The sequence below is a fragment of the Panthera tigris genome, chromosome D2 (genome assembly GCF_018350195.1).
Source record: "Panthera tigris isolate Pti1 chromosome D2, P.tigris_Pti1_mat1.1, whole genome shotgun sequence".
Lineage (NCBI taxonomy): Eukaryota > Metazoa > Chordata > Mammalia > Carnivora > Felidae > Panthera > Panthera tigris.
Genome location: NC_056670.1, coordinates 75,776,978 through 75,796,870, shown reverse-complemented (window position 1 = coordinate 75,796,870; position 19,893 = coordinate 75,776,978). Strand labels below are relative to the sequence as shown.

Below are 19,893 nucleotides of genomic sequence, written 5' to 3'. Positions count from 1 at the left end.
GCCAGCACCCTCCACCAGGTAGATAATCAGTAAATGCTGAGGTTCTGAGAGGGGAGCTAACCTGTCCAAGGCCAACAGCTAGTCAAGGCTGAAGTCAGGCCTCAAATTCAGGTCTTTCGACCATTCACCTCTATGGAGACTAGCTCACTGCTGGAGCAGTCAATAGAGAGGCAAGATAAATGGAGAAGAGGAATCGCTTCCCATGTGCCAATCCACAGATGACCTTGAGAGTCTAGGCCATTTGTTTCTTTTTGCAACTTACCTTCCCACTATCAACTTAATAGTGTTTGTGCAGACTCCATTCAAAGCAAGAGCCAAGGATACTGCTACAAAACAAAACCAACAGACAGAAAAATAATGAGCTGGTTCCCAATCACAATCATCATCCTCATCATCATCAACATCATCATCAACATCACCATTCCATGATAATACTATTCGATTTACGACCATAGAAATATGAACCAATACTTTAAAAAAACAGAGGTAAGTCTGCATGGCTAGAGTAAAATATAATTAAGACAAGACTCTGGAGAGTGACTCATAAAATGCCAAGCCCCTATGACATGAAATTTATCTCTCCTCCCTGACTTTTTAATATTTTTAATATTGGAAAGGAACACATCCATTATGTTCTGGCCTGATAGGAACAGATTTAATACTACAGCATATAGAATTCCTCTTAGTGGTAGCAAGAAACTAACATTTTTCTTTCTTTCTGGCAATCTTCTCAAACATAATTCTAATCACAGCATCTGCTGGTATCCGTCTTCGGAGTAGGACATTCCCACTTGGTGATTATCTCTTTGTTGACTCTTCACCTGCTGACAGCTGTCCATTCGTTATCAAACAAATCACTTTCTGAGAAGGTAAACAGTCCCAACACCTCACTGGGTTTTGAGAAGGTTGGCCAGGTGGTACTTTTTTGCCATCTAAGGCAGTAGGAACTTCTGGAATACATTATTTAAAAAATATACAGCATGGAAACTTTCTCTAAGCGGCTTGGAAGGATTTTGCTGGCTGAAGTACAGATCATCCAAAGGGAGAGAGCTTTCCCTGCAAGGACCTCCCAGGTCTCTCCCATATTTATCAAGACCTCACAAAAGGCAAGTCAACATAATGGAAGGTCAAATACCGTGCATAAGCGATAAAAACCTATTGACGCCCCCATTCCATTGTTTTGTTGAATAATAAAACATATAAGCTACTGTTTCCCTTTGGCAAATATTAACTCTTCAACAGTAGCTGAGATTTATGGAAGAAAATAGCAGTGGCGGGACATTTCCAGGAAGGGACTGCCTGGACCAGCTCATGGTCCTCAAGGGAGACAAATGTGTTCTACAAGCAGAAAGTACTATGGGATGGCTGACACAGTCACTGAGGGCACCGGCCACGGAGATTGATACAAAACCTATCTGCTTTTAACAAGTCATGGGAAGCAGAGAGAATGGGAGGGACCGGTTCAAATGAATACTTTTGTCAAAGGGAAACAAATTACCTAAGAGCGAGACATGCAACAACTGGCCATATCTGAGTGTGGCAGCAAAGGACGGATGGGCCACCAGTGTGAAGAGCGAGCAAGAGTGACAGCCCCGCACTGCCATTAACACACCAAGCAGGCAACTGGGATGTATAAATCGGAACCGGGCATGGGGGAATTCAGAGAGATCCCGCTGATTACATCCTGTACACACAGACCCTTCCTTCTGAAATGCTGGCTTCCCTCCTCTCTTGCCACCTCAGAACACTGCTGAGAGGTCTCCTTTGCAGAGAGGAGGGAAAATGCCCTGAGCTATCTTCACTGATGTATTCTCCCCAGAGCTATAACAATTCACAGGCTGTGGGATCACCCTGCAGGACTGGGATCTTTTCCTGCTAGAGCTGGTTTGGCAGACTCACTGCTGGGTTTTCCCAGCTGGGTCAGACTCCTTCTTATTCGGGTCCTAGCGTGGCCTCAGCACCGAGGAGGTCTCCGGAAACGCATTGCTAGCTGATCTCCCAACGCCCTTAGGGAATTTCATAGACCGCTACATGGATCCAGAACACCATACATGTCCCCAGCCTCAGCACCGGCTGGGTTTATTGTAACACAGGGCAGTTCTTTGAAAAGTTTCAAGTAGCTGAACTAGAAAATGTGTAGATGCGATGTAACCACCAACAGCTGGCAACTTCACTCTCTGATCTAAAAGCCTGAAGGAGACAGAAGACAATCGGGCTCCTAACTGGTGCTATTTAGGGTGAAAGTCATCTCAGCATTCTGGAAGTAAACTGAACTGATTATTTTTGTCTGAATAGTACAACCCCTGGGGGACCAATATGGGGGCCTCTCACTGATACCAGAGGGTAGGCTGTGCCCAGATCAGATGCATGAAAGGCTGGCTGAGCAGGAAATGAATGGCCCCAATCAGGGATGTTTGTTGACTAACAATAACCCAGTGGGTCTGTTTCATAAGGGCTGTGTTTACAACATCCCCCAGCACAGTGGGTTTGAGAGAATTACGCAAACAAAACCAAAGACAAACCAGACTATGTCCGATAAAGAAATTCAAAGTGAAGTATCCAGTGAGTTAGCCTCCGAGAGGCCTGTTTTGAGAACAATACTGCTTATATGCATCCCAAAGGATTAGAGGGCTTTTGCTGTTGCTTTGCTTGTTGGGAATTCAGCACTGTGGTATTTCCATAACAGGGGTCTCTGTTATACCAATCGGCTGTTCTGCAGCCAAACCCCTAAAAGCCGGATGCTGCATGGGGGCAACCCTCACCCATCTTGTTCCACGGCACACGCACAAAGGTGGCCACTGTGGACATGCAGATAAAGGAAGGACTCGGGATTCAGGTCTGCTAAAGAAGGGACCTGAACACTAAACCACTCTCACTGAGAAAGTCCTGAACTCCAGACAACACTGGACACACTACACGTGATTTTCTGTCCTTGGTTTTTAAAGATTACTCTTCCAGCCCCCTACTTCCAAGGCTTCCTAAAAGAAGTTATTTAAAAAAAAAAAAACAAACACCTGTGTACAACAGGAGGCTCTTTATCATTTTTACAGGGCAAGCTCTCATTTATTTAGGCAAACAGAACATCCAATAACTCCACCTTCTGTGTTAACATATAGGAGGCAGGATATGGTGTGCAATTTCTAAATGTCACTCTAAGGGAGATTTAGCAGAAAATGAAAAGGTCTAGAGAAGTCACTTACTGCCATAACAACACACAACTCCAAAAGCTGGCAGTAAATTATAACCATAACCATGAGAGACAGGTCTTACCCACAGTCATATTACCTTGGGACTCGGTTCCAGGGGAACAACTAGAATAAAAAGTAAGGCAAAGCATTGCCAGGTCAACTGAGATGACTCCCAGTAGGACGTTTCAGGGACCATGGGAATATTTATCCAAACGCTGCCCTGGCTGCTCCACCCCCATGTGGAGGGCACTATGCCCTCCTTGGAAAAACTGACCTTTCTGCCACATCAGCTGAGGGGACTGAGATCATGTGACTGCCAAATCCCCAAACCACAGATAAGCAGCCGGGTAAACACTTGACCTGAGATAGGGCACCTATAGGCTGGCCAGGGACTCATGACTTTTGTGTCCGGGTAAGAAAAATGGGCTGAGCCAGAGGGTCTGCCCAGGAAGTCTGGTCCATTAGATGCAGAGGTACTTGGAGGTAGGCATTGGAGGTGACAGTCCTATGGGTGTGGGGCGGGAGCGCCTACCGCTGCAAGCTCGAACCCCATAGAAACCAAAAGTATGGGGCAGCTGAAATGATGGGCCCACTGGAGGATTAGGCAGGACACTTGAGAAGTAGAGGGAAGGCACATTACAGAGAGAAGCATGTCTCTATCCCCGCCCCGATGGCCCGGCTCCCTATTCTAGTTCCCATACTGTTCCTCTGTCCCTTTTCACCCTATTCGTGGCTATCTGTGAGATTGCTGATATAACCCTGTAACTAAACCCCTAATTTATATGAGCTACTTGGAGAGAGATTCTGTTCTGTTCAATTAGAGCCTAACCAAAGCCTGGTTATGTAAGAAATGTTCCCTGTCCTGTGTCAGAGCACAAAGCCCCTTAACTGTTCTGCCTAGCCAAGATTTTGCCCTTACACTCATTCTTGTACCAAGAAAAGAGAAGACCATGTTTTGCTACCTTTTCATTTCCTCAAAGCCTAATAATTTACAAACATACCCTCAGAGGGGCAATATCTCATTATTCCAGATATATTATCTAACTGAATAATAAAGTCCATACAACACATCAAAAACACAGTTTATGTAAGAGTTTGGATAGCTTTTATGAGGTGTCAAAAAATAAACATAATTCAGTTTTCCTAAGGATCAGAAAGCTGAAAACCTGGCTGTTGGCAAGTTTATTTGGGTTACTCAGCAAGCCAATTACCTTTGCTTTCTCTTAATATTGTCATTTACTCAGTCCTTTAACTAATATGCAGATCATAAAAATGGATTTAATCTTAAAAATGTCAAACTTGCATCACATGCAGATACAGCTTAGCTTGGGGAGAATTTGTTACAACGGTCTTATAAAAGATGGCAAAGACTACGACACTCTCTATACAATAAAAATTGCTTAATTTTAGAAATGTCCCCAAAAAGATGAGTTATAGAGTTTATTTCCGAATTCTGTTATATTTTACATCTGCTTTTGCCCATTTGTGCCTCCAGCCAATGGTGACAGGTCAAGAAATCTGTGCCTGATTTCTGAATTGCCTGTAATTTATTAGTCACAAATGTGGGATTTGGCAGTCAATAGTGACAGTTTCAGATCATCTTTGCCTTACCACTAAGAGCTACTCTGCTCCTGTGCCTGAGTAGCACAGATCTGGGATGTACAGACGGACATTCACATTCAGCACAATGGACAGCAGCCAGGCTGCCACTGAAGGTAAGGTGTTTTTTACCATCTGCGAATTGGCTCTTCTTAGGGCTAAAAGTTTACCTTCTCTTGTTTCTCCCAAGTTTAATTTGACCAAGAGAAAAATCAGCTGGGTCCAACAGAGATTTTTTAAATCTACTGATCTAATTAAGTTCAGCCCCATCCCCTAGAGCAAGAACTGTGAATACTCTACCTAAGAAGGCTTCCTTAATTTCAGTCTTGTCTGTTCGCCGGATAATTTTCACCACACAAATAACAGCCAGGGGTGTGAGGAAAGAAATTGCCTGGAAAAAATAACAAATAATCCCTTATGAGGACAGCAGTTTGCTATCAGAGGGCTGATTGATAATTAGTTCAAGTTAGTTTCATTTAGACTCACTAGTTGAATGATGTTACTGAACTCCTGACCTCAAAGAAGGAGGATTTATATCTATACTTAGAGACTCTGACGACTTAAAAAAAAAATTGGAGGTCTGATTGTGGGTTATAATTGATTTGCAATTGCTGGGAGCCACCTTTAAAGTGGTGGCTTTTTAGTTTGGTTTTTTTTTTTTAATTTTTTAAAAAATGTTTACTTCTGAGAGAGAGAGGGAGGGAGACACAGAGTGTGAGCAGGGGAGGGGCAGAGAGGGAGACACAGAATCCGAAGCAGACTCCAGGCTCTGAGCTGTGAGCACGGAGCCCAACGTGGGGATCGAACCCACGAGCTGAGAGATCGTGACCTGAACCGAAGTTGGACACCCAACTGACTGAGCCACCCAGGCGCCCCAGAGTGGTGGCTTTTTAAACAGGAAAGAATAGCCTATAATGATGACTCATCTTTGCCAGAGGACCCCCTCACATCCTCCACTGCAGAAAGAACCCTTGGCCTCCCATCCCCATCTCTCTGGCAACACACTGGACTTGCTTAGAGTCAATCGATTCATTTTCTTTGGTGTTCTTTTACTGAATTTCATTTCCTCCACAAAGCAGAGTTTAATACTTTTGCTTACCGTCTCCCTTCCTTTCTTCCATCTCCTCCCCTCCCTTGGCCCAAAGCACACAGAAAAGTACAATAAGTGTTTAATGAATCAAGCTGGTGGGATTCAGATGCAAGCAACATTGATTACAGAGCACTCTATGAGGCAGGAACTATGTTTGGGTAGCATCAGGCACCGGTGTCTCTTAAATCCTCATGATGACTCTGTGACTATCTTTGCCAGGCTTGGGGACTAAATGATGTGCCCAAGGACATACAGCTGGTGAGTAGCAAGGCCAGGCTTTGGAGACCAGGTTTTCTGCCTGCCATATCTAGCCTTTATTCAGCATTCTACAATTAGTTGTTTTCAACATTCCAACAACCAGGAGAACAGTATTGAAGTTACTTCCTTACTGATTATAACATCTCAGGAAAACAATATCAGAAGGGACTAATTATCTCACAAATTCACAACTGACCTAATACACAGTGGTAGGAAGGGTGGGGTTTGGTGACTATTGACCGATAGTGGTCACACCTTCGGAAATCTCCACCTGTAATGTAATGCCACTTTTTGGAAAGGGACTTTCTAATGGGGATAGGCTTGGCTAGAAGACACTTTTCTTTTATAAAAACAATTCACCCAAATGAACACAGTCTTTCAAAACGACCGGAGATGCTCTAGACACTTGCTACAACTAGATTGCAAGAGCTCAGCACATCCTGGGGTCTCCTCTCTGGGAACCGTCTTCAGAGGCAGCTCACGAGACATGAGAAAACCCCTCCCCTTGCTGGCTGGTTTCTTTCCCATTACAATGGCAGTAACCAGCTGGATGAGCCTCCTTATCAGCTGTGGCCCTGAATGACTTAGCTGTTTAAACACCAAATCAGCAAGTCCTATCACCATGGAAGGTATTCAGAAGAATGTGGCACCAGTCTAAGGGCAGCTGTATAAGAGGAGATTCAGAACTAGAGCAGAGAAGCAGAAGATTTCCCCAAGGGCGACTGGAAAAGGCAATGCTCACTTGGGCATTAATACCTCCAGCGACATCTGTGAAAGTTCCCAGGGGTGCCTGGGTGGCTCTCACACTTGAATAACAGTCGGGTTCATTACAAAGCTGAGTCCCTCAAGTAGCCTTACAAGACCCGTCTGGGAATCCACATTTTGTACCAGGTGTCTCAAATGATACTGATGCTGGTGAGTCAGAGGTTTGACTCGCGCATTTAGTGTTTCAAGAGTGATGATGGAAGCCCCTGCTTACTTAAGTCCAAAGTTACAGTCAAGGTCCAAGAAGTCCTTAGCTCCCTGTTTCCTCTCACGTCAGACACGCAGACGAGGCCCCACACTCCCCAATAGGGAAAAGCAGCTCACTCAACAGTGAATGGCGCACAGTGACCCCACTGGTACTCAAACCTTAAGTACCAGAATAGCGCAGGACTGGAGACAACATTACAAGGCAATCCCGGATGGAATACTCTAAGGTAAGACTGACATAAAACCCCAGAAAAGATACGAGTTGGCAAGACCTTGCCTACCTCAGAGGCTGCCTACAGGAGATCCTGAGCTGGAGTGTACCAACCAAGAGGAGACAGGGACACCACAGGGGAGACCGGTAGCTCCGGGCCCATGAGCAGGAGCCGGAGAAGGCATCAGGACCACCCAGTGGCTCCAGGCTTGCAGCCTGATGGCCAAGGGGATCTCCCTGAGCACCGCTTCCTGTCTCAGCTCCCCTACTTCCAACAGCGCCCCCCCCAACTCTGATGGCCCAACCAGAGCCATCACTTAATTTCACCCCTTCTACAACTTTCCTACGTAGATGCATATTGGTCTGTTTTCTAGAACCACCAAGAAACTACTTCCTAGGCCTATGCTAGTCACCCAGGAGGGCGAGGGCTCCCCAGCTCATGAGCTTCACATGACGGAATGCATCAGAGGAAGAACCACAGCACCCATCACCCAGGCGGCCACAGAAATGTCTGTGCCTGAGGGTGTAGCCATCTTTCTTTCCTCCCCTCATCCTAATGACACTTGGGCTCCGATCCCACTTCTTCTTCCTGGAAACATATCTGCCATATCCTTGGACAGCACAGTCTTCAAGTCAGCATAGCCGGAGACATATTTACATGTGTCATCTCTCCCCCTTTTTACCAAGATTTTCCAACTAAAAGGTAGATTTAAGAGATTAAGCCCCAGAAGCCAACCCATTAGGAAAACAACTTCCTTCTGGGCGGAAGCACCCCCGAACTGAGTAAGAGGAGTGGAAACAAGAATGGGTACCCCCCTTTCACCCAACAAACCAGACTGAATGAAATCCAGGACCCCTTCCACCGCTCCTGCAAAAGCCTTTAAAGGCGGCTGCTCCACTGCCTGAGCCCTTGGAGACAAAGACACACAGACAGGAAGTGGGGGTGACCATTTCTACTTCCAAACAGATGTGGACATGTAGGACAAAGGCAGGCAAAATTTCCCCTGCTATTGTTTTCCCTTAGGTTAACTTTTCCAAGCTTTGAATGTTTTTTAAATCCTGGGAATGAGCCCAGTGGAAAGACAGTGAACGCTGAGTGCTTATTAAGAGGGACCGGAGAGAGACCAGAATGATGAATTCCAGCCAACCACTACTGCAGGACGCGGAAAACAGACTGAACCCTTCTCCATGCTTGAGTTTCCCTCACTAGTTACGAGAACAGGGCTGCCCCGCGTACGGACGTAAGTGTGATAAACAGCACTAACGTGCTCTGAAAACTTAATTAGGACCATGGTACGTTCTGGGCATTTCATGCAAATTAACATATTAATACACGTTTACTTTATGGATAGGAAACTAAGGCACAGAGAGGTTAAGCAACCTGCTGAAAGGCACACAGCTACTGAGTGGTAAAGTGGAGATTTATACCCAGACTGTTTTTATATCAAGCTCTGGGATTTTAGCCATGGTGTTATAGCAGTTCTCACCTTAGAAGTAAGAAGCATTAATAAAACATGGTAAATGCCTTTTCTCTGGAATTGGAGGGGGAAGTAAGGGGGCTCACATCCAGGAACATGGGTAAGTCACAGAAACGTTAGGGACAGCTGTCATGGATTCAGCACCTACTATGTGTGCCGGGCTTTCCTCACATTTGTCTAATCTTCTAACTACTCTCCTGGGGGAAACATCCTCCTTGCACAGCTAACAAAACCGAGAAAGAAATGAATTCTCAAAGGCACGCACCCGGTGGGCCTAGAAACCCCAACCTGCACTTCCATATGCTGCCTGGGCTGGAGTCTTGAATCGCAGCGATCACCTTGGTCCAAATGCCTCATCTTACAGGTGAGGAAACTGAGGCTGAGATCATTCTTGCATTAAAGAATGGCTTTGTAAGCTACTAATTAACTGTAGTGCACAGAACCCAAATATCAAGATAATATATCTCATCAGGCAGGGTCCAGTTTGTGATAATATATCAGTCATCAGGCAGGGTCCAGTTTGTGGCTGGTTTTGCCTGGTGCTATTATACAGGCTGAGAAACACAATGTGCAGAACAGACTCCGATTAAGGAGAGCTGGGTTCAAGCTCCAGCTCTGACGCTTACCAGCTCTGTGGCCATGATCAAGTCACTCAACCTCTTCACCTTTGGATCTCAGTTTTCTCATCTCTAAGATGGGTGCAACAATACCATCCATAATAAATATTGCTACTGGGATTTAAATTCACCAGCAGTTATTGAATGCTTCTTCTGTACCACACACTAAACAAAGCACTGGAAGTCTATCACCCCACTTGATGCTCTCAACACTGTAGGAGGGGGAGAAGAGTGTTATCAAAGGCCCTTTAAACAAGTAAGGAAACTGAGGCACTGAGAGGGTAGGTGATTCTTCCAAGTCACATAGCTAGAAAGGGGATCTGAGGCAATCCAGTCTGGAATGTACAGAGAAGCCCGACCCAGAGAATCCAGCAGCTAGCATCCAGCATCCACTGGATGCTACGATGTCATTATTTCCCCAGGGAAAAGTGTTAACAAATGACCCAAACCAGTAAAGGAGCACCAGGATCCCGTGACCACACTACTGGGAACAAAGCAGTTTGAAGCTCCCGTCCCCTATGCCCTGAGTCTGAGCAGTGCCGGGAGGAAGTCAGGAACAGGGAAGAGCCTAATTCATCCAGGCAACCTGCCACTGCCTACACGACCAGCGACCAGAGTCTCCACCAGGGACCGGCCTTGTGCGTCCACCAATGAAACCAACACAGGAAGTACTGTCGGTTCCCGGCCACTGCTGCTCCAGAAGGTGGGTCACCTGCGGCACTGATACAAGACACGGTACTTCCAGGATGCTTCTGGAAAATGACAAAGCAGGGCCAGTGTGTCTGACGTGGGAGGGGCACAAGTATACCGAGAACTTTTAACAACGAAAGGGCTCAAACTCTGATGTCAGGATGTTAACCAGAGAAGAGCTTGTCACCGGAGTTCATTCATATCAGACAAACAACAGGCCCAGAGTGCCTTAATTTCTGGCACTTGACAGATGTGCTGAAAAGTGCTTATAGAGACAACCCAGGACATGCAGTGCAGACACCTGGAAAGGGCCTTGCTGTGGGTAAGAAATTACAGCCCATCACGGAGAAAAGAGCTGTCTACGACTTTTGCAAAGAGTCTAAAAATTAAACTGTCTATCATGAGCCAGCTTTGTCTCTTTTCCTTCCCTCCTCCCCGCAAAATTAACTTTCTGTCTTCCCTAGAAGCATTCTATACTAGAATAGGAAACACTGTTATCGAATCAACACGGTATCAGTAATATTTTATAGAAGTAAATCTTCTGGACTCATTGTGCCCAGGGCAGAAAGAACAAGGGCAAAGGACAGGTGTTGGGTAGGGTTTGTTTGTTTGTTTGTTTGTTTAAGCCAAGTAAAGCAACTGGGGAACACCAATCATCCCATCAACTCACTACCTGAGCTTACCTATCAAGAGCTTTCCTGGGTCCATCCAAGTCATGTTCATGTCTGTGTCCCTGGGCCCTGTTCACTGGGCCCACATGGCCCCTGCTTGCTTGTGTCTGTGCCTTGACACACCAGCTCTTGTGCATGCGATCGGCTTCTCACCACCTTTCCACATCACCTGAGCCCCGAAGGAGACATCACAGTTGAATGGGTCCATGAGGGTCTAGCCTCTGGCAGCTGGCATTCAAATCGGGGTCTAGCAACTGGTGGTTGTATAACCTTGGACAAGTTGCTGAATCTCATTGCAGTTGCCATTTTCTCCATTGAAATGATAGGATTCCAAAAGTGATGACCTCAACAGATTGTGACAGGGATTATCTCAGATGCCAGTGTAAAGTGGTGAGCACAACTCCTGTATTCCAGAGATGTTACTTGTTGTTGTTACTGCCATGATGATGATGATGATGATGGTGATGGTGATGATGGCGATGAGGAAGCTCCCTGCAAGTCTACCCAAGCCTCTAGCCCTTTCTAGATTCTATTTTTCTTTAGAGTACCATCTCCACCAGAAGCCTGTAGGACCCCTATATGCAGGATATACCCCCCCAGATCTGATTTGACTTCCCATCACCTGAAGCTCCTATGGCTTTTCTTACCCACAGCAGGCTGGAAATGTTCCTTGAATCTACAAAGACACAACTACTAAGACAGAAACAAAGAGTACACTAAAAAACAAAAAACAACACAAACTAAGTCTTCCTACAGCAAAAAGCAGGTTTTCAAAGATGCTATGATAAACCCCACACACTCAGGAGGGAACCATGACGTCTTCTGAATAAGGAAGCAGCTTTCCATAAAGACAGCTAAAAGTTTGGGAACTTCCCAGAAATGTTAATTCAAGACTCAGTATATGTGAAAAGAATTCTCAGCCTGTCTCTCTGGTCAACAGGAGCCCAGAGTCATCAAGGGATACAAACTCTCAGAATCAAACAATCCAACCACACCCAACTTCCATGTAGAAGTTCCATCATCACCTTAGCTGAAAGTGCCAAAGACAGAGAAAATGAGAGGGGCTTCCTGGTGATGTTATCACCATTGACTCTGTACTTAACTCAATCCCCTACCATTTTAATACTGTTTTTGTGACCTCTGACCAAGTGGCTCCTCTAAAACATACATGCGTGTGCACACACGTACACACACACACACACCGCTCCAGAGGTGTGAACAATGGATTTCCCAATCAAAAGACATGTGGTTTATTACAAGCTGTCTTTAAATAACACTTTGGTTAGGAAGTTAAAAAGTTTGCCTTTAGATTAAAACACTCCAACCAAGGGGCACCTGGGTGGCTCAGTTGGGTAAGTGTCTGACCGACTCTTGATTTCAGTTCAGGTCATGACCTCACGATTCATGAGATCGAGCCCCAACAGTCTCCATGCTGGGCATGAACCCTGCTTGAGATTCTCTCTCTCTCTCTCTCTCTCTCTCTCTCTCTCTCTCTCTCTCTCTCTCTCCCCCTCCTCCACTCACACACATGCACATGCACTCTCTCTCAAAAACAAAACAAAACAAAAAACCCATTCCAACCATAAGTAAAACAGACCCCAAGATTTTTTTTATGTATTAAACAATAAAACTTGAGCCTTCTAAAGAAACCAACTTTGTTTTAAAAAACATTGAAAATATATATTTTATTACAGTCTTCCATAAACACCTGAAGGTTTTAATGGATCAAAGCAAACAGATGATATTTTATATTAAACTCTTAATAAAATCCAGGAGAAAAAAAAATCTGATTTATGTGGTGACAAAATATTTTTCCTCTTTGTGTTACGTGTATTATAAATGTATCTGCTGCTTTCCTCGTGTTATTATGGAGCCTGCATTAAATCTTGTGACCAAATGAATGAAATACATCAACTACCACTAACAAAACAAAAGGTTGAACTTATCTCCTTAGGAGATTCGAGGGTAGGAATCAGGATCTGAGGCTGAATACACTTCTATTCTCTGAGACTCACAGCACTGAATAACTCCTTTACTGCCTCCTATCCACCTCTGCCAACATGCAAATGTACCCCCTCCTATGTGTGTCTGCAGCCAGGGTATTTGTGGCATTTGTATCTAGACTTCAAAACAATCCATTGTTCACAAATCTAGGACACAGCCACAAATTTCTCACAATATCCCATACGAGCATTCATCTCCAAATTGTGTCTTACGGCACGTAAAATGTGAAATCTTTGAAGAGTGGGGATAAGTGATAAGAGCTTCTCCCTTTCAAAACCATGGCATAAACTAGCCAGACACACACTAGTTCCTTTATTTCTAGGGTTTATGGAAGATTTGAGTTAGAGCAGAAATGGAAAAAGTCTAATTTTAATACTCAAGTGTTAGGTAAAGCCTGAACCCTTCAATTCCCCCCCCCCCCTGAAATTAACAAAAATCCAGTTTAGTTTCCGGTGGAAAAGCAATTATTAAAAGGCAAATAAAATAAGATTTCAAAGCTCTTGTAATGTGCTGGGCATTTCGGGATGTTTGCAGACAAAGATCTTTCTAATCATCACGAATTAACAAGATTTCTTTCATAAAATCAGAGGGATTTCTTTCAAGATGCAAAAATATTCTTCATGTGCTCTATGAAATCTTTAGAACAACCACGTAAGTTTCCAGAGGCACAAAGACACAATGGCTGGTCAACAGGAATAGCCTTCAAGCTAGAAGACTAGCTCAACCAAAAATTACATTACTGTTCCGTGACAAGGAGGAGCTTAAATATTTCCTCTGCTACAGAAAGGCCTGATGGCAATTCCCCAGGAGGCCGTTAGCATCAGCAAGGAGTCTTGGACACTCAGCTCCCAACCTACATGGCAGCCTCAGGGATGAGCCTGGGCTCAGAGCAGGCTGCTTCGATCTCAATCCTGGCTCTACCACTCACTTGCTGTGTGGATTTGGGCAAGTTCCCTCCTTTCTCTAGAATGTGATTCTGCATCTGCAAATGTGAACAAGACTGACATCTTTCTCACTGTAATGTTGGGTGGGATTAAATGAGATAATCCTTTCTTAAGCTCTCAGCACAGTGCCCGGCACATAGGAAGTGAAATGTAAATGGCTTCAATAGCCACGGGGCAGGGTGAAGAGGTAAAAATAATCCTGCTATATCCACCAGCTATTTGGATGCTGGCCCATTTATTCTAGAAGTAGAAAGGCACAAAACACTATCTGGGGATTGAGTCATACGAGGTATCGCATCAGTAGTCAATGGACCTGCTAGAACCAGACGAGTGGTTGACAGAGCTATCTATATAGGGCCTGAGTTTGGCAAAACAGGTTTATTCCAGAAGGAGATGGAGCAGGAAAATCCGTTTCTGGTCTTATTTTACTGTAAGTATATGGAAACAACTCGGCACAGCTCACGTAAGCCAGTCCCTCCTCTTTCCACGGTGTCAGGCAATTACTTGTTCCATAGGGCCAAGCAGTGCCCGTCATGATCTGGAATGGAGTTTTAATGCCATGGGCTGCTCACCTCCTCTTTCTCTGAGACTGCTCACTGTCTTCAGCAGGGGTTGGCAAAGCAGAAATGGAAACCCATTTGGTTCATACTTGGGAGACTGGTCAAATCAGCCATGAAATCGCGGTACTTACGAACATGAGGCGGGTAGGTATGTTGTCTGATTGCACCAAAGGATTTTTGTAGAGCCAGATCTCTTCTGGCTGGATGACTCTCTGGAATGGGTCCAAAAACTCTGTGAAACTGAAACAAAACAAAGAAAGATGTGTGAGCGCTCTCGTCTGTTGCCTGTATTTCCCGAGAAGGCCACTCCTTCACGCCCTCGGTGGAGAATCCAGCCTCTGGGGAAGGAGAAGGGGATGACAGGGTAAAATGGATCGAAAGAATTACCGAGACATGGTAGACACTGTACAACTTTCTGCCACCGAGGACCAATTCTGGGCATAAAAGAATAGTTGTAAAGACCCTAGGAAGTTGGGGCTCCAAAGTGAACTGAAAACCGAAGGGCAGAATGGGGGCTCGGAGTGGGGCGAGGCCAGGCCGGCAGCCGGCTCTGGGGAGGAAGTAGGCTGGAGAAGGAACAAAGGTTGAACAGCCACCGGGGCAGCACCAGGGGGAAAACGTCGGGTTCTTCCCTCCCCTCCCTTACCCCGGACGGCGTGCTGACACCTCACCACCAGTAGGGGGCAGAGTGAGCAAGAAAAGCTTCTGAGAGAAGACAGAAGGTTGGGCAGGAGGAAAGCAGAGAGAAAGGCAGGCAGGGAGGGAAAGCGGGGGGCAGTGAGGTGCATCCTGGGGCTGCTGTGAGGAAACCAGACCGCTTCCCCTCCTCACCTTGTCAGCCTCCCAAACCCTCCCACACCCTGGGAGCCCACAACACCCAGGCGGACGGAACCCAGTCATCACCGAGAGAAAGACGGGGAGCAAGGGGGCTGAGTCCGCGGGGATATGGTTTGCTTTGTCAGCTCGCGGCCATCAGGCCGCCTCCGGACCCTCCGGACCCGGTCCTGTACCTGGTGAACTCAGTTCAGGATGGGGGTCCGACAGAGCCAGGCTGAGGCTGACTGTCTTTTCTGACCTAGTCTCAGAGTCTTGTGGTCTTATCTGGTTACACAAGAGTCTGAAAGTCAAGCCCGGGTTCCAGGGAGGGGCCTGGACTCCACCTCTTGGCAGGGATGTGACAAGGTCCCGTCAGAAAGAAGCCAGTAAGATGACACAGGTGGCTTTAAAATAACAACCTGCCACCCACGGGCCGTCAGCAGTGTTAATGTGCCCACAGCCCCGCTCTCAGAGGCCCCAGAACCTTGATCCCCGTTTCTTCCCCACGCAGCCGGCACCATCCCTCCTCACCTCGTTTGTCCCCCGCGTGTTACGACCATCATGGCGATTTTTTAAAGCCTGCAATCAGCCTTTTGCACAATTCCACACCCCACCCCGAGGAGCTGCAGCCAGAACACATCTATCAAGCAAATTATATTCCCTGGGAGCAGCAGAGCCTAGAGAGATAGATGTCCCTTCTCCAGCCACGCTCCATCCACCGGTGCCTGCCCCTGAGATTCCAGACAGCGAGGCAGCTACGCAGAGGACCGTGGGTCTCAGAGGGCAAACGGGGGCAGAGGTGGGCGTGAGGCAGAACGGACAGGTCTGGAGACAAGACCAGGGTGTTTCCAAGAAAGGGCAGCCCAGGCCCGGAAACCCCCTTCCATGAGCTCTCTGTAGGTGGTTTGGGAGCCAGGAAGTGGAAACCCGGTTTCTGCTGAGGAGGCCAAGCGCGACCTCCAATTACCTGCTCACCAGGGCTCACTAGGCACTGGGACCCCCCCCCCAAGTGGCACTAGATCAGTGCTTCCCAAACATTAACGTGGCCAGGATCCACTTTGGGGTCTTGTGCTGACAGGAACAACCAGTCCTGGGTGGGGCCAGAGAGCTGGCATCCCCAGCAAGCTTCCAGGTGGTGCCACGCTGCCCACCTATCAATCAAACCGCGATTCGCAAGGGGCCGAGGCACTGGCATCAAAGGGAGGGAGCCTATTAACAACGCAGAGTCCCGGGGCCTCACCCAGATCTACTGAATCAGAATCTTCATTTTCAGCAAGAGCCCCAGGGGATTCATGTGAGCACTAAGGGTGGACACACAGGCTCCCAGGGACGGAAAGCCGGTGCTTCCCAGCTTCAGCCATTTGAGAACCAAGGGGCACCTGCGGGGCCCAGCTGGTTAAGCGTCTGACTCTGGGTGTCGCCACAGGCCATGATCTCACGGTTCATGGGTTCGAGCCCTGTGTCCAGGCTCCATACTAACCATTAGGAGCCTGCTTGGGATTCTCTCTCTCCCTCTCTCTCTGCCCCTCCCCTGTCTCTGTCTCTCTCTCTCTCTCTCTCTCTCTCTCTCTCTCTCTCTCTCTCTCATTCAAAATAAGTAACGATTAAAAAAAAAAAAGAACCAAGTTGGCCAAGTTTTGCCTTATCCCCCCTTCCTCCCCTACTGTGACTTTCCTTGAGACTTGGTAAACTAAAAGCCTAGAAGAAACTTCATGTCACTGCTTAATTACAAAGTCAACATTCCCTCCGTCAACATCCGGTAAATGTCAACATAAACGCAATGAAAACAAAAGACCGCTATTAAATTCTTTGGTGCCACTGCCTCTAAGAGGAGCCCACCCTCCCTGTGAAGGCCCAGGGAGCATCTGTCCCCTGTCCATCGCCTTGGTCTATCCATCCCCTGCAAGGCGGGGAAAGAAGGAAGGGGAAACAGGGAGAGGGGTGAGCGACCCTCTCCATGACTGAGGAGTTGGGGGCTCTCACCCGTGTGTAACCTAAGTGCACATCGCACAGCCCCTAAAATCATCTCTAAGCACCGCTGCTGTTGTGGAAGCAGGTCAAAACGTTTTGATGCAGAAAGGATAGAGTTCCCACTAAAGGCAACCTAGCTTTTCTTTTGTGAAAACTGTACCTGCGCAGAGCCAGGTGACTTGGCTTGCTGTTGGATCTAGATCCGAGATAGGCTTTAATTTCTCTGCTGCTCGAATCGCACAACTGTCTCAATCTAACCATATACCGATTTCTTCCTCGCAAAGGAGGAAGAGTGTTCTTGTTTTCTCCCGAAGTTTTCTGACGGTGTAGTTCGAAGAACTTGGAAAACATACACAATGAAAATTCAGAGACATTATTCTAACTCTATGCTGAGCAATTCTTTTTAATTCATGCATAAATCCTCCTGAGGCTGGGTTCCTATCCATACTCTTTCTCCGTCTCTGTCTCTCTGTCTCCTCATGGCCAGTCCTGTTTTCACAGCCCAGCCCGACTCTTAAGCAGCATACGGTATTTGCTTATATAGGAAGGGTGCAGTAGGGGAGAGGCAGTGGACCATCATCACCTTTGCCTCCTGCTTATTCATTCAACAATCACGTACTGAGTGCCTGCGATGTGCCAGGCACTGCCCTATGAACCCTGGGGAATAAAACACACGTGGTCCCCCTCTTGCGGAGATTACATTCAAGGGACCGTGAAGTGCCAACTGACTGGGGAATGGGACGTCAAGGTCTTCAGTTACAGGTGTCAGAGCTGTCTACACAGATCACCAGCCCACTCTGCTTTCAGGAGATGTCGGGTTAGGAGTGTTCCAGTAGGTGGACCCATGAGATGGCCTCTAATCTAGGGCTGCTTATGAGGATCCTAACCCCCTGGAAATGTCACAGGGTGTGGACCTATCACTGTCCACATGCTGAATGGGGCAACATTCAGAATTAGGAACCCAGAAGAATGGCCCATCTTGACATCACACTAGCAAGGAACAGTGAAGCCTCTGTCCCCCATGCTTCTTCTAACTCAAAGCCAAGTTCTCAAAGCTCCGCAATCTCCCCCCTTTAATCATATCACATACATTGATGGCATAACTTTTTCAAAATAGGTTAACACTTCAGTCACATACTAGACACAAATTTCTACCTCCTTTTCCCACAACCAAAAATAACACAAGATTGTACTGAAATATGAACCTAACCAGACCATTAAACTTGGTTCAAATCCCTGCTTTGGCATTTGCCAGCTGAGGGGCTTGAGAAAAGTCACTTAACCTCTCTGAGACTTCGTATCTTTCCCCCACCCCACCCCCAGGATGGCTACACCTTCCAAGGCAGTAATAATACTGCAATCATCAGCAGCAAGAAAAGTTAGGGTCTGGCAAGTGTCTAGGGCACTGAAGGCCTCCATCAAAGGTGGCTGCTGTTCCTCCAATGTGAACATCAACACTGCTGAGGACACAAAGTGGGTCTGAGAAGGACTCCCCACCCCCATTCTCCCCAACCTTGGGGCAGGGAGGTTGCATGCCAGGGGAAGAGGGTCAGACAGACAACGATGACAACTGTCACTCATCATCTGACCATTCTGTGAGCGACAATGGCCCAGGAAGTCCCTTTTGAACCTTGCAGTGTGATAAAGAAGTTTTCCAGGCAAGAGCAAAAAGTAAAGCCTGTTCCTTAACTGAACTATTGACTTTCCCCACAGGTGGGCATCTCCCATGAGAGAGGGAAAACACTTACAAATGGGCACTGGATGCGGTCAGTAGACAGGCAAGTCGCTCCAGGCCCGGCAGGGAGGAGGTGTGTCAGACTTACTGTTAGTCCTAGGGCAAAGGGTGGGATGAGGCCACGGACAGAATGTACTGATGAATTATCTCTGTGAGCCCGTGACCTGTCTCTGAACATACAGCCTTCTCCTGAGTTCGGTGGTTGGCCATCCCAAAGACAAGAGTAACAAATTTCATAATAACTGGTTATTACATTTGGAGCCATCTTGTGCCATGCCCTTGACCTGGTGCTTTCCAACATTATTTCATTTAATTTTCATAAGAGCCTATGAGATAGAAATTGCTGTTATTCCCATTTTATAGACAAGAACACTGAGGCTACAAGACAAAGGGTCTCTTGCCTAAGTCGTCACAGCTCTATGTGCCTTGGAATGTCCACTAATGCACGTCCTCCTCAGCACATAGTCTGGAACTTTAAGGAAAGAACATGCAAATACACACACACACACACACACACACACACACACACACACACTGCCCACCAGTGTAGTGGCAACTGAAATTATTTGAATAAGAGACACAATTTTCCACAATTAGAAATATAACCTTGCTCTTGGGAAATGCAACATGTTGATCTCAGTTCTCACTGTGAAGGCTAAAATCAGATTCTTGCAGAGGGCCGTCGGATGTTTGTTGTGAAGGAGGGAAGGGAAGAAACAATGCACAGAGAAGGAGGTGGCAAGAGAAGTGAAGACCCCAAGAAGCTGCCCCCACCATCCCCCTCCTCCCCGCCCCCCAGAGAAGCAGGTGCCGTGCAGCAAAGCTGTCGGCCGCTCACCTGCACTGTATCCAGGAGACCAGCCCTGGACCAGATGAGGAACGGCTCCCATGGCCCCCACCCCATCCTGGGGATGGCCCCTCTTCTCTGCAGCAAGCTTCACAAAGGATGGGAAGGCAGGCTTAGCGAGGGTGGCCGTGCCCCGGGGGCCGAGGCACAGGCACAGGCGGGCTCCACTCGTCCTCCCCCAGTTCCAGCCCTCATGCCCTCCCAACTCTGTGGGCACTGACTCCGGAGGGACAGCCTGGGTT

At 47.0% G+C, this 19,893-nt stretch overlaps 1 protein-coding gene across 1 annotated transcript in view; it reads right to left on the bottom strand.

Annotated features, from left to right (window-relative positions):
- PLPP4 (phospholipid phosphatase 4) overlaps window positions 1-19,893 on the bottom strand; it is a 126,216-nt gene that overhangs the window by 65,907 nt on the left and 40,416 nt on the right. Inside the window, exons 2-4 of the mRNA XM_042961021.1 lie at window positions 14,414-14,522; window positions 5,088-5,178; window positions 263-326 (exon numbers count right to left, since the gene is read on the bottom strand). Of these exons, the coding sequence (XP_042816955.1) occupies window positions 263-326; window positions 5,088-5,178; window positions 14,414-14,522 (264 nt within the window). The remainder of the gene's footprint in view (window positions 1-262; window positions 327-5,087; window positions 5,179-14,413; window positions 14,523-19,893) is intronic.